Source organism: Halichoerus grypus, chromosome 1 (genome assembly GCF_964656455.1).
Source record: "Halichoerus grypus chromosome 1, mHalGry1.hap1.1, whole genome shotgun sequence".
NCBI lineage: Eukaryota > Metazoa > Chordata > Mammalia > Carnivora > Phocidae > Halichoerus > Halichoerus grypus.
The window spans coordinates 67,187,558-67,203,197 of record NC_135712.1 but is presented as its reverse complement, the minus strand read 5'-3'; the positions used below and the strand labels follow the sequence as shown (position 1 = coordinate 67,203,197).

Sequence of the window (15,640 nt, the reverse complement as noted above, 5' to 3'; positions counted from 1 at the left end):
TTGCCATTGTTTTCTTCCTACTTCTACTCCTTTTTACTTCCCTTCTACTTCTTGGCTTTGGTACAGATGGGGTTTGGTCTTTATGGCTACTGTCTTTCTTCTGGCGAAGGAATTTATCCAACTGCATTACATCTTTGGTTCCTCCCCCAGCAGACACACCATGAACTTCTTCAGGGCCTTCCAGGACGAAATATGTCTTCAACAGATAAGATTGACAGAAGTTCAAACTCCAGATAAGGGGTATTTACCCCTTTCAATCACTTCATTAAAAAGCTAATTCTATCATGTATCCAAGCAGGCCATACCTCAAGTGATTTCTAAGATCCAATAAAATAAGTGGTTTTTAAACATTAAGCATTTTCTGGTATGTGATTTTATTTATGAACTGTCAAAGAAATTTTGCACATCACCAATTAAACACTGACATTATTAGAACAATTGTGGCCTGCTGTACCAAACTAAATAATTAGTGAAAGCAGTGATCTTCCCCACAGCAAATAACAAAGCACCTAGCATATGTATCGCATTCTACTCTATAGGCTCTAGTTTCAAAAACAAAATCTCTGCCTGCTGGGCACCTGCAACACAGTGCTGGGAATGCACTTAAAACAATATACAAAACAAGAAACAACACTGCATTTTTGTAGCATGCTAAATGACAACGTATATAGCAAACTATTAATAAATCGAGACAGTAATAATTAACATTTGCATTGCCTATAATGGTACATTCTACAATTGAACCATTACACATAGAAAATCTGTCTATCCTCTGTAGCCTCATTTGCCCAGTTAGCTTTCATGGGTGAAGAAAAGTTCTCCAGTAGGACAGGCCTTCTCTAATCTGTTAAAATTGTTAAGTGAAAGAAAAATATTATTTTTAAAAAATTATATACATATGTATATATATATTTTTAAAAGTAATCTCTACACCCAACATGGGGATCGAACTCACAGCCCTGAGATCAAGAGTCACATGCTCCACCGACTGAGCCAGCCAGGTGCTCCAGGAAAAATATTTTTTTGAAACAGAGCTTCCACACTGAATTCTATTCTCCAAAATAAAGCATTTAAACTTTTAAATATAAAAATAAACTTGACAGGGATGTCTGGGTGGCTTAGTCGGTTAAACGTCTGCCTTCAGCTCATGATCTCAGGGTCCTGGGATGAAGCCCCAAGTCGGGCTCCCTGCTCAGCAGAAGTCTGCTTCACCCTTTCCCTCTGCTCCCCACCCACCAGCTTGTACTCTGTGCTCTCTCACATGCTCTCTCAAATAAATAAATAAAATCTTTTAAAAATAAATAAACCTGACATTATGAAAGTGAGTTTATCTTATGGATTTTATTATCACCAAATATGTCTAATAGAAAATAAAGTGAAGACAACACTTTGCCATCACTGGGACAGTAGTGAGGCAAGAACCAGAAAGAGAACACTGAGTGTCCACCATGCACAGCATTCTCCCAGGAACTTCATATTTTCTCACTTATTCCTCTCTTATGTGGCCAACTTTCAATTATCCTCCACTGGTGAAAAGCTAAATTATGAATACATTATCCCATGAATAAAAGACCCATTTTAGTCACTAATTTTAACCTCACTATGTAAGAACATATTTATTAATATGCAAAATGCCAGGTGATAGCAACTTACAACAGTAAGCACAAGGAGAATCAGAGAATTTTAAGTGGGCAAAGGTGATGTGGCTTCGGCATTCACATTATCCATCGAGCCCTGGATAAAACACAGAGCAGAGCAAGCAACCTTTGCCAATGACATCCTTAATTTCCTTTTCTGCAGTTAATCTATATCCTGATTCACCCTTTCCCACTAACCCTAACACCTCACACCACAGAGAATGAAGATCTTGACTTTCTTAGATAATCAATCATAGATAATCCCTCATTTAACTCTATGTGGTATCCCCAAACTTCATTGCACCTAGAACTCATTTTTCCACAGTATGAGTAATGAGGTTCCTAAAGGAGTTCATAAGAGCCTATTTAACATATGTGGTGCTGAACAGCTGTAGATTTTACAATAAGCAGTAGAAAAGTAATATGATGCTGTAATGAGACAAAACAGTAAAGCAGGATACATAGGTTATCTTCTTCCCCCAAGTGGTTTGGTAGCTAGTGGAGGGTTGCGTGTCCCTGCCATGCCCCCTCTCCACGAAACAACTAGTCTCCAAGATAATGCTGTCTCCTCACCCATACTCTAGTCCTCATTATTTCTCAACCAAAAAAAGGAGAGGGGGATAACTTTCACTTAATTCTCTTCCCTGGTTAATTTTTCTCTCCATAAAAAGTAAAAAGAACTAGGAGAATTACACACGCACCCCGTAAAGAGAGAGGCTAAAGGTAAAGGGAGGCAACTCTTTCTTTTACCAGAGAATAATGTGAATGCCGAAGCCAAAAGACTATGGTACAGATATACCACTTATTAGCTTTGTGACTATGAACAAGTTTCTTTACATCCCTAAATCTTAGTTTCCTCATCTGTAAAAAAAGAAAAAGGCGGGGGGGGGGGCAGTAGTACCATAATGGCTATCTGCCCAACATCCCATTTCTCTTTGCCTTTGGGGAATTATCTCCAGCCCTACTACCTATTTTATATGACTTTGGTAAAGCTGCTCACCCACTGGGTAGACACATGATCCAGGATCCAACTAAGAGTACCTCGGCCCTCTGACTACAATGCTATTTTAGAGATGTACCATGACACAGCAAGGCTAATTAATTAAGTCCTTTCCTTGAAACATGGAGGAAAAGGGGTACTCAGCTGAAATGAAGTATGCCTGCAGCTGCCCGTACAGTGTTTTCCATACATGGAGAATACCTATCTGCAAAAGGAGAGAAAGTGGAGAAATGAGATAAAGATTCCTGATAACAACATCTGAGTCCCTGGCTCCAGCCAATTCAGAAGCCCTCCTAACCTTCACAATACCCTTTTTTTGCTTAAACTAGTGTGAGTTGTGTTTCTGCCCTCAACAATGGGAAAAAGCTCTATATATTAACTATTCACAGAACTGTTGCAAAACTGAATAATAAGAAAAGTGCCTGGCAACTGCAGGTACTTAATAAATGGGTCATTGTTGAAGTTGTTATTCCTGTAATCAGAAAATAGCACCAAAGAGTGAAAGAAAAGCACTGCCAGAAACTAAAAACAAAAGGCAGGTAAGCCTAAAATAGCATTCCCGACTGGAGGTAGCAGTTTGTGGACTAATATGGAGAAAGTAAGGACTCAGGTAAAGAGAGAACCTATAAGGCTCACAGATATTATCAGACTTCAAAAGAATTCACAGTGGAAGAACTAAGAAATTTTATTTCTTGCACTAAAATTCACAATAGAGTGTCACTGACCTCCCAAAGCAGTTTGTATTTTCATAAGATCAGTATCTCAATGTTTAAAGAGATCTCAAAATGTACCACTATGATTTTCAAACCTCCAAAACCAATCTCAAAGTTTAAGATCTCATAGGACACAACTTAATTTCATATGGTTCATAATTATTGCTTTAGTCATCATTGTTTCCTAAGTTCTGACATAGGTTTATATATTAAACATTTATGACAACTTTAGGAAAGTATCCTTCAACTTATGAAACAGATAAATTCCTTAAAGTTTTACCCAGAAAGAACTGTACCATCACTATGTACAGCTGATCCTTGAACAATGCTGGGGTTAGGGATGCCAATATCCTGCACAGTCAAAAATCAGCATAATTTTTGACCCCCAAAAACTTGACTACTAATAGCCTACTGTTGATTGAAAGCCTTACCAATAACACAGTCAACACGTATTTTGCATATTACATACTGTATTCATACAATAAAGTAAGCTAGAGAAAATAAAGTGTTATTTAAAAAATCATAAGGAAGAGAAAATACATTTATAGTACTATACTGTATTTACTGAAAAGAATTATAAATGGACCCATGCGGTTCAAACCCATGTTGTTCAAGGATTCAACTGTAATATGAGAAGAAATCACAAAACTAGATTATGCATCCCCCAACCACTCACTAATCAATAAGCCAAACTGAAGTATTTTGGAGAAAATTAAGACTTAACTCCATGGCACTCTGAACATTGCCATACCCCCAAAACAACCATCCCTCATTTAGCAGTTAGAATTGTATGTGCAAGGCATTGTGCCAGCCTAAGCGCCACAAAATGGGCTCCATTAGCTAAACTCAAGTATTTAGCTGCTACAATCTGATAAAGTTCATCATTTTCCCAACACACTGGGAGTGTGTGTGTGGGGGGATATTAAAGGAATTTTCTTGATTTTTTCCTGTTTTTTAAAATATTTTTTTAAAGATTTATTTGAGAGAGAGAGTAAGAGTGTGCACGCAGGAGTAGGAGGAAGGGCAGAGGGAGAGAATCTCAAGCAGACTCCCTGCTGAGCACAGAGCCTGATGTGGGGCTCAATCCCACAATCCGTGAGATCATGACCTGAGCCGAAACCAAGAGTTGGATGTTAACCAAGTGAGCCACCCAGGCACCCCGGAATTTTAATTTTAAAATGTTATTCTAATTTTTTTCTCAAACGCTATGGTCTTCCTCTACCTATTCAACTAGAATCCACTGTGAGGTACCATCTGATTTAGCATATATCTACATACTTAAGCTACTTTATTTTGGTTCTCAGTGGTATTCTGCAAAGAGCACCTCAATTTTTACAGAAATTTGAAATGCAGTGTTAAGAGATGAGGAATCACTTATAAGCCAGAACAGATCAAGTATCTCAGTAAGTTATCTAACTATAGAGGAAGGATACAAAAATTTAAAAATAAATTTAAAATAAGAATATAAATGATAAAACAATAAAACAAGTTCTACAGACAATCTGTGTAATGAGTGAGATCATGAGAGAAATGAAATAGTAGTAGCAAAAAAGGTGATTCAAAAGAAGCAGGCTCTAGGCCAGGCTTTGACAAGGCAGACAGGCAGCCTGGTGCCAGTTCTGGGCTGTGCTACGATGCTACAACTGCAGATCTGTGAGTTTTATCTCACAAGCTCATGGGCAGTTAGAAAAAGAGGTGTCACAAGAGAACTTTAACTCAGTAGGGGCGCCTGGGGGGCTCAGTTGGTTAAGCATCTGCCTTCGGCTCAGGTCGTGATCTCAGGGTCCTGGGGATCGAGCCCCGCATCGGGCTCCCTGCTCAGTGGGAAGCCTGCTTCTCCCTCCCCCACTCCCCCTGCTTGTGTTCCCTCTCTAGCTGTCTCTCTGTCAAATAAATAAATAATCTTTAAAAAAAAATAAATAAAATAAATAACTCAGGTAACATATAAACTCCCAGTTTCAGAGTGACTTTATAATTCAGTCTAAATGTACTGTCATACAGCATGAAAACCTCAATAAACTAGGAAACAATCAACAAGTCCTCTAATCTATGATAGAAAACATATAAAGTCCAGGTTCTTGTCAGGAACTAGAACTAAAACTTCTCTGCTGTTCAATCCTTTTTAAAAACTTAATTACAAAAATAACATGCATAGAGGCTTTTCTCTGAGTGGTTCCGAAGGCCATGTAATCTATTTATTCCTTTAGACATTTCTAAATTGTATTCTTAGATCAGGCCAGATTAGACCACTGCTGATCCATCTCACTCCTAAACTGTCTCATAAAATTGCTTTTTTGTATCGTGACATTTGCTTACACTAAGGGATATTAAGAAAAATCATAAAAAGCTCATTGTTATGGCTGCTGGAAGAATGCTATCCAAATGCTGTCCCTCTTTACGTACATCAGGTCTCAGGAACATGAAGAGCAATGTTTTTATCCAATGGACACCGAATCCTGTAAATGATTCATTATCCTCCTTTGTTTTGGCCATGAGGAAGCTCAGAGAAATATTTCCAGCCCTTTTCCAACAAATGAATGGACTATGTAGTTGCATCTCCAGAAGGAAATGTTACTTCAGTTTATTATTCTCCTATCTTTATCTCTACTTTCATATGATTCTCTTTCCTGTGCTCTTGAATTATTTTTTTTTTTTGTGAACTGCCTCACATCCTTTGTGGAATAAGATGGGGTACAAAAAAATAATACATAATCTAGAATTCAAAACAATTAGAATTGGAGGGGTATTAAAAATTTACCACATGATACTCTTAAGAGAGTAAGAGAGAGGAAGAAAAATATTTGCAAAAAATTGTTCTTTCAAGTCCAGGATATCTGTCAGAATTAATATATGTTCAAACAATCCTCTATAATGTTGACATAGGTCTACAGTACTATACAGTATCAACTGAAACTCAGAATAATGACCAAGGGTACTAAAAGAGCCTATTAAATAGAATATTAAAATGTTGCAAGTTTTTCTCCATAAAACAGAAATAGGTTAGACATAATTTTAGATATATTTTAACCATCATCACCACATTTTCCAGTTAAACCCTTTAAAAACCCAGTTTAAGATAAAAGCTCATTATCTTACCATTACCTAGTTAATCTAAGTAATTATGGACATTCTCTAAGGTTCTATTCTGGCCTCTCAGAAACTCAGTGGGCATTACTACCCTCACAGTTTCAACTTCTATGTGAATGATTCCAAAATCTCTATCCCATCTCAATTGGGCTGCCTAGTCACAACCTCAAATAAAATATTCAAAATCGTGCCTAGTTATCTTTCTCTTCTTCTTCACCCCTATAAGCAACCCTTCCCAAAGAGCTCATTCTGTCCAATTCCAAGGCTTCAAAGTCATCTTTGGTATTCCATCTCTTCATCTCTGGCATTCCATCTTATCAGGCTTAACCATTTCTTCTTTTGAAGTGTCTTTGTGACTGGCATTTTCTTTTTCATTTGCACTTACATCTTACTAGGTTAGGTCCTAATTATAAGTTAATCTCTCTCAGACTTTCTATTTCACCTTATATTTCACTGCCTGAGCATTGTTTTTTAGCAAGTCACTTCCCTCAAACCTGCAGTAACAGCTTCCTATAACCTATTACATCAAAGTGACATCCCTCAGTCTGAACTTGCAGGGAAATCCAGGATCTGGCCCCACACTAATTATCTCACATTTCCCATAACTATCCCTAAATCACCATTCACTACACCAAACAGGTGAATACACCCCCAAGGCCAAGTCATTCTTTACTTATTCTGCTTCTCCTCTCTATACTTGGAATGCCAACTTCTCTGTCTTAGCCAAATCTTACTATTCTTCAGGACATGGCTCATCCATCATCTCAATAATGAAGCTCTCTCCTACATGATGGCTACTGTTTAGTTCAGAACCACATGATTCTTGACTTGAACACTTTCCTAAACTAACCAATCACTACTTTTGACAACAACCACTTAAATTTCATGCAAAAGGCAACCACTAGGCAAATGATTCTAATGGAGGAAACTGAAGTCTTACTTAATGTTATAATGTCCAGTTTTCAGTGTACATCTATCAGGAAGCTGAGCAAGTTTCTTCGAGAGCATTTTAAAATACTTCCTGCACTCCTGCACGCCTGTGCCTTGTTCATAGTCAGTAGAAGCAGAAAGTGGCAGCCCATCTCTGACACGAATGACTGACGCAGATAAAATCATAGACATTTCAACCAGCAGAGGATACCTAAAACAAAATAAAACAATTTGGGTTAGATAAAAAATGAAAGCCAAACCTGATGAACAGTGCAAAAATGTTCAACTCACTAATAATCAAAGATTCACTAATTAAAACAATGACATACTACACTTTCCTTAACAAATTAGCTTTTAAAAAATAAAAACTGTTGGAGCACCGGGGTGGCTCAGTCGATTGAGTTACCTGCTCCTGATTTCAGCTTAGGTCATTATCTCAGGGTCCTGAGATTCAGCACCACATCAGCCTCTGCACTCAGGGTGGAGTTTGCTTGTCCCTCTCCCTCCCCCTCTGCCTCTCCTCCAGTGCATGCGCTCACTCTCTAAAATAAATATTTAGAAAAAAAAAATTTTAAATAATACATGCTTCTTTTTGGCATTCTTATAAGTATTTGGAGAAGTAAATATTGGAGTAAACATCATTCTCAAAAATAATTTGGTGATATTCAAAAGAGTGTAAAAATACTGATGCCCTTTGACCACAAGAGCAATATAAATATATAACCATACCCTAAGGGAAGTAATCAGATTCAAACAAAATTTTAAACAGATTATGCTAAGTGAAATAAGTCAAGCAGAGAAAGTCAATTATTATATGGTTTCACTTATTTGTGGAACATAAGGAATAGCATGGAGGACATTAGGAGAAGGAAGAGAAAAATGAAGGGGGGGAATCGGAGGGAGAGACGAACCATGAGAGACTATGGACTCTGAGAAACAAACTGAGGGTTTTGGGTGGGGGGGATGGGTTAGCCCGGTGATGGGTATTAAGGAGGGCATATACCGCATAGAGCACTGGGTGTTATACGAAAACAATGAACCGTGGATCACTACATCAAAAACTAATGATGTACTGTATGGTGACTAACATAATAAAATAAAGTTTAAAAAAAATTTTAAACAGAAAGGCATTCTTTCACAGAAATAACCAAAAACAATCTAAACATCCAACAATAGGGGAATGGTTAAATAAATTATAGTACACCCCTATGATGGAATATAACGAAGAACAGTCATGTTTATGAAAAAGAGTTCAATAATGTAGTAAAATGCTTACATATAAATCAGAAAAAAAGCAGGATAAAAACTGCAAATGTTGCTTTCTATAAAGACAAAGAGAAAAAGGGAGGGATAAATGGAGAAACAGATATCAGAAGGAAACATGCTAAAATTATAATAATGCTTATCTCCAGAAAATAGTATCATGGGTGATTGTTATTTTATAATTTCCTAAATTTTCAAAATATTCCATAGTGGGCATATGTTACTTTTATAATCAGAAAAAAAGTTTTACTGGGGTGCCTGTGTGGCTCAGTCAGTTGAGCGTCCAACTCTTGATTTCAGTTCAGGTCATGATCTCAGGGTCTTGAAATTGAGCACCCTGTCAGGCTCCCCACTCAGCAGGGAGTCTGCTTGGGATTCTCTCTCTCCCTCTGCCCCTCGCCCCACTGATGCACACTCTCTGTCTCTCTAAAATAAAGATATCTTTAAACAACAACAAAAAATTATTTATAGTAAGTCTTAAAGCTAAAGGAATACTGGTTTTAATATTGCTCTCAATGTCTTTACCAGAAAATAAACCATAATGGCTTATTTTATTATATTCTGATCAAACTTCACAAAAGTAAATAAAAGGACTTCACAGGCTGGGTCTGAAAGAAATCAGGTAAACAGAAACTTTGCTAAAAACTATACAATGTTGCTCAAATTTTAGCTTGTAGAAAAACCATTGGAAGTTTGCTTAGAAATGCAGATTTCTGAACCTCCCCGTGCCCCCAAATTCTGATCCATTGACTACGAGTTAGAGCTTGAGAATCTTCCATTTTTAACAAATTCCCAGGTAATTACTATGCTCAGTGTCTACGGATCATACTTTGAAAAACACTAAATTAAAACATGTTCACAGTCTGAAATTAAGTGATAACTCTTTCTTGCCAGGTCTTCTGAGAACAATGCCACTAAATACTGCTTCACTAGCAGTAGGATAAATGGTGAAAACTGAAAATTCTGAAAACAATTTCATAGGCTTTTTTCAAGATATTGTATCCCAGAGACTAAATCTTCACCTGTCCTGTTCAGATAGCTCAATATTATCTCATTCCAAAAATGAAAAACTGAGTTTGTTATGTAAATGCCAAAGAAAACCAACTGGTACCGACTTTGGAAATTAGTACTATAGTTCCTCGTTTTCATTGCTGTGTAAAGTTGCAATCTGACTGTCTACTCATGATGTAACTGAGTGACACGAAAAATTAACCCAAACGACAAAGTTAATGCATTAAATTTACTCCCCCTTTTCCTCTTTTCATGAGGAAATGAAAGGAATAGCTAGATATTAATATATCATATTTTTCTCCTTCATTCATTTAAAAGGAAAAAAACCCAACAGGAATTAAATTAGCCTTTACCATAACGGGATCTTCTAACGGAAGTCCAACATAACATATTCAAATCATTTTTTTTTCCTATTCAATCAGTTTCCTTTCCAAAAGCAGTACCAAGAGAAAGCTGGGATTCTTCAAGGGATAATACTTAAACTACAAACCCATTTTAAAAATTTACTATGTTTTATTAATTATTAAACCATAATTATGAGATTTAGCCTAAGTATAAGTAGGAAAATGTCTTACTTCGTACCCTCAGGCATTTATTATTTAAATATAAAATTTTTTCTTTCTGAAGTTTACTGCAACACAATGATTACTCTGGGAATTAACATGAGGGCAGGGTTGTGACTTAATAGTTTCCAAACACCCATATTCTTAGTATTTAAAAGTAGACTGCATTCTTTTTTCTCCTTGCTATAGCTTTTTTTTATTATTATGTTATGTTAATCACCATACATTACATCATTAGTTTTTGATGTAGTGTTCCATGATTCATTATCTGCGTATAACACCCAGTGCTCCATTCAGTACGTGCCCTCTTTAATACCCATCACCAGGCTAACCCATCCCCCACCCCCCTCCCCTCTAGAACCCTCAGTTTGTTTCTCAGAGTCCATAGTCGCTCATGGTTCATCTACCCCTCCGATTCCCCCCCCTTCATTTTTCCCTTCCTACTATCTTCTTTTTTTTTTTTTAACACATAATGTATTATTTGTTTCAGAGGTACAGAGTAGACTGCATTCTTTTATGCCTGACCTTTCTAGGATTGCAACAGAAATATTAGGAGTAATCTTTATTATAGAGTGCCAATTTTCATGTAATCTTGTTACTCTTTTCTTTTTTATGAATTAAAAACAAAGGATATGATTCGTATTTCCTAAAACATATACTAAGAAACAAATACCAACCTATAAGTTCCATTCATTTAACAAACATTTATTGAGTAGGTACTATATGCCAGGGACTATGGGAGACATTAGGAATACACAGTTCCTACCCTCAGGGACCATCAATCCAGAATTAAAGAAATTCAGATGAAAAGAGCAAACACAAGTTGTGTCACCCACCACTTAACTAACTAGAAAACTATAGTTAGACAAACTTGCATTTCAGATATTCCTAACACACTTAGGCTTGTAACCAAACCCACAACACAGCATTGATAGTCCCTGTCAAGATTCTTAAAAGGTTGTCAGAAAACTGCTTCTATCAGTAGATAAAATTCCTCTGAGGAGAAAAAGCTAAATTTCTTCCTCCCAGAGTCATTGGACCTAATATCCAAACCAGTGAGCTAGCAAAAGAAACTGTCATGACTGCCCAATGAACAATGTCAGGCTTGACTAATTTGGACTTCAATCACTTTAGGATAAGCAATCTCTCTTCTATCAACTACTACCTCTCCCCTCTTTTCTGTTTCTACTTTGGATTCTTAATGCAGTTCCTTAAAACAACAACAACAACAACAACAGCAACAAAAAACCCACTCCAATCTCATCTGGACTATGCTAGTAGAAAAAGGTATCTGTCCACATAAAGGCCGAGCTAGGGTTAGAATACCCTTAGAGTCTAGGCACGGTGGTGGTTGGGAAAACCAAGGAAAAATTGATGGGAACTGAGGAAATCAAGAGGTTACCATGTGCATGGGAAGATTCAGGAGCAACAGTAGTTTTATCAGGGCCACAGATACATTTTTAGGCCATGATCCATTTTTCCTCACCTTTAACACTGAAAAAAATATATGTCTCTAGACAGCAGAAAACTCACAGGGAATCTGAGTAGTGACCTGGACATCCTTTCCTCAACAGCAACTGGTAAAGGAAAAAGCCCAAATTAGAATCTGGGTAAGTCTGGGAAAACATTTATGTAGACACTGAGGAAAATAAACTCCCACTATGCCAATGGTTAGCAACTGTTTAGTTCCAGGATAACAGGATGCTGACCTCTTCCTCAGAACCTTGTGGGGTAATGACTGTGGGCCACCAGGAAGGCACTTTCTCAAAAAGTAATTAACAAAACCCAACATATATTTTATATCTACTTTCCAGCAAGATGTTTTCATAAAAGATAAAAACATTTCATATCGGGTTAACCACTCATATCTTATTTATTTCCCAAACTTAAATCATCCAAGTACCATTTTCAGAATTATTTTTTTTTAAGATTTTATTTATTTATTTGAGAGAGAGAGAACAAGCGAGGGGAGGGAGAGAGGGAAAGAGAGAATCTCAAGCAGACTCCACACTGAGCTTAGAGCCTGACGCAGGGCTCAATCTCACTACCCTGAGATCATGGCCTGAGCCCAAATCAAGAGCCAGCTGCTTAATCCGACTGAGCCACCCAGACACCCCCATTTTCAGAAGTCATACCATATCTACATCTTACCTGTACTATTATTTACCTAATGTAGGTCTTTCAATTGACTTATTTTTTTGCCCTATCCTTAGCAAAAATATCTGTGAAATCAGTTTTGAGATGTTAGAGGTTTTTCTCCTAGAGATTTTTTTGTTGTTGTTTCATCCAAATATGTATGTGTTAAATTTTTTGGAAAATTTTTTAAAATGTTCATCTACTTATCACTCAAATTATCTTGCATGTGAAACACTACCTTGGTACATATTTTATTGAAAATGCTAGCTGAGATCTGTGGGAATTGGGAGCGGGGGGTTACTGGGAGAGAAAGCTCTATTAATTGTGATGTGTAGGGTGGGAGCAAGATTGAGAGAAAAGGGAAGGACTTTGCACAGCCATAGGTTAACAGAAAGACACGTGAAAAACAGCTTGAAGAGGAAAAGGGGAAAGGGTACCAAAGACAATCAGAATTTATTTTGCAGCTTTGCCTATGCCCCTCACCTTACCAACAGCCTTCAATACTCCTATTACAGGTGCTTGTACTACACAGTATGTGTAAGACCTCAGGCTCCAGAGGAGATTATACCCACAACTAGGAACAGGGCCCCCAACACATGCACAAATGTGTCAATCCCCAACAGTTATGCAGCACCTCACAGTTTACAAACAGTGAGGCAGGTATAACCTCCATTTTACAGATGAGGAAATTGAAGGTCCCATTCTCAATGTCACATTGCAAATATATAGCAGAACTGGTGCTTAAACCTAAATTTCTTGTATCTCCACATCGCTGTGCTACATCGGTCTCCTAAAACCCACAAGGGGCAAGAACCTGGTGATACAGAAGCTACCTAGCTACTAATTTTGAAATAATAAAAGACCACCTTACATTTTCTTTAAGAGGCAGTATAACAGTTAACAGGATGGACTCTGGAATATACACCTGGGTTCAAAAACTGGCTCCACCCCTGTGCTGTGAACTTGAGCACCTGTAAAATGTGGTCACTAATATTATGTATCTCATAGGATTGTTTTAAAAATACTAACAGTATCTACCTGATAGGAATACATAAAGAACCTGAAACATCACCTTGAAGAACAAAAATACAATATTGTTTATTATTATATTAACTGACTGCCCTCTATTTACCAGGCACTTTATACACTACCTCATTTAAGCCTTCCGATAACCTGTGAGAGAGATATTATCAGTTCTATTTTACCTTTGAGGAAATTCAAGCTCAGAAAAGTAATTTATTCAATTCCTACATCTGTAAGTGACAGATTTAAATGCAGGCCTAACTCTAACCACCCAATGAGACACGGCCTCACAACATTTCCAAGCTTCCTACTCAAGTATATGGATACTTTGGTAAGACCTATGCTTCTTTTAAACATCAATATAAAATATAGATTTTTTTTAAATCAGTTCATACACACACACACAAAAAAAATCACTAAACTGATATCATGGTTCTCAACACAGAAAATGCCCAGATGTCCCATTAACTTAGGTCATGGTCACATATCAGATTCAAATACTGAACTACCTTCAACAATGGAAAGTACAGGTACTATTTCAAGTACTGCCTAACTCCTTATAATCTCAGCACGTGAGCAAATTCAGACTTTAGAAAAGTAGTTGTTCCACCTGTTAGCTGGGATCACAACATCTCCCGTCTGGTGGCTGACTGATACTCTAGCCCCGGACTTTGCCTTGGCTGTATACGCATAGGAGGCACTGGTTCTCAAGCTGTCCAACCGCCCCAGCGGATGATCCAGGAAACTAAGGCGGAGAAAAGTCCAAAGCTGTTTTCGCTGGCAGAGAGATTCAAGTCAGCTGGAGCTCGGCCTCCTATTCCGGAGCCCTCTTCCACCTGCCGAGCCAATTGCTCAGGTCTCCTTTAAGCCACATCGCTTCCAAAGTGCCATTAACAGGGCCTTAAAAGGTTTCTGTTGGCGAACGCGGGCAAATCTCTGGGCTCAATGCCCATTAAATCCCCACGGAACGCGAAGTAAGCCACTGGTTCAAATCCCACCCTGCGTTTAAAAAATAGTAAATGCCACGTCAAGCTCTCTGGACCATCTAAGTAGCCTAGGTGGATTACCGTGTCTCTAACAACTGGGCTCCAGGGAATGCCCCCCACTGCTGGCAGCCCACAGCGACTGTCCCTCCCCCGGAACCCCCTGCTTGGCCTGCCCCATACCCAAGAGAGGTCAGCCGAGGGGCAACCGCCGCTCGCGCGGACCCACAGTCCCCTTCAAGTCGAAGGGGACGAAGCCCCCGCTATCCCACCTCTCCAGAGCTCCGCGGCTCCAACCACCGGGCTCCCGCCCCACGGCACGCGCTGGGTTCCTGTCCTGGGGGAGGTCTGTAGTCCCGAGGGTGAGGGCCGTGGCGGCTAGCAGGAAGAGCGAGGGGAACGCCTACCAGGGGTTCGAGCGACCCTAACAGGGGAGGAACGAGAACTCCGAAAGATCAGATCATACCTGTCGAGTCGGGACCCGCCGCTCCGAGTGACGCGACTCGCAATGCATTGTGGGGCCAGGGAGTGGCCTTTCTGCGGGGCAGCCCCGCGTTCAACGTGGCTGGCGTCCGACGGGATCAAGCTCCGCCCCCGTTTCTTTGGCTCACCCGGGCCAATCAGGTTCTGTGGGAAGGACACACTGACCCGCCCCCTCCTGGGGCCCGATGTAGTCCCGCCCCCATCCAGGAAAGATTGGCAGCTTTTCACGCACCTGCGCCAAGAGGTTGCAAAGTCCTCTGGTGACATTGACAGCTAATGCTGTCTCTCACAAATAAAGCTAATCTCTTCTGCCTGCCGCTTGTGTCTGGAGGCAGTTTGTCTCTCACGCGGCCCTACAGCAAACACTTACCCAAGCAGCAGGGGGGAAAAGCCCCCTCTGAGTGAGCAAGAAAAGGACTTGCCCCATCTATCACCACACAAGAGGAAGCACCTAACCTTGGCAGAGAAATGGCAGATGCAGACCCTGCGGCCCCTTCCAACCTTTGCATGGGTCATGCATTGTTAAATAAGCACTTAATGACTGTGTACCACGTGCAAAGCACGGTGTTAGGCATTGGGTTACAGGAACAAACATAACCACTGGATGGAATCTAAAGTGCAATAGGAGCAAGAGACGTTAAAGCATAAATCATTACATAATTATAAATTGTCATCAGTACTATGAAGGAAAATTAGTGGGTATGATGATGGATTAATTCTGGACTATCAGGGAAGATGTCTTTGAAGAAGTGCCTTTTAAGTTCCAGGCATATGAAAAAGCCTAAAAGAATGTTTCAAGCCAAGAGAACAT

The 15,640-nt window shown here is 39.1% G+C and overlaps 1 protein-coding gene across 6 annotated transcripts in view; it reads right to left on the bottom strand.

The window, feature by feature from the left end:
- Positions 1-14,930, bottom strand: part of SEC22A (SEC22 homolog A, vesicle trafficking protein) — a 72,847-nt gene extending 57,917 nt beyond the window's left edge. Inside the window, exons 1-4 of one of the 6 annotated variants that reach the window (XM_078066727.1) lie at positions 14,813-14,828; positions 13,974-14,362; positions 8,644-8,689; positions 7,378-7,578 (exon numbers count right to left, since the gene is read on the bottom strand). In XM_078066727.1, the coding sequence (XP_077922853.1) occupies positions 7,378-7,578; positions 8,644-8,645 (203 nt within the window). In that variant the 5' untranslated portion in view covers positions 8,646-8,689; positions 13,974-14,362; positions 14,813-14,828. Of the gene's footprint in view, positions 1-7,377; positions 7,579-7,773; positions 7,910-8,643; positions 8,690-11,690; positions 11,749-13,973; positions 14,363-14,618; positions 14,746-14,812 lie in introns of those variants that run through there. The other 5 variants (XM_078066735.1, XM_036119890.2, XM_036119888.2 and 2 more) reach the window with 5 other exon arrangements.
- Between the last annotated feature and the right edge of the window lie 710 nt (positions 14,931-15,640).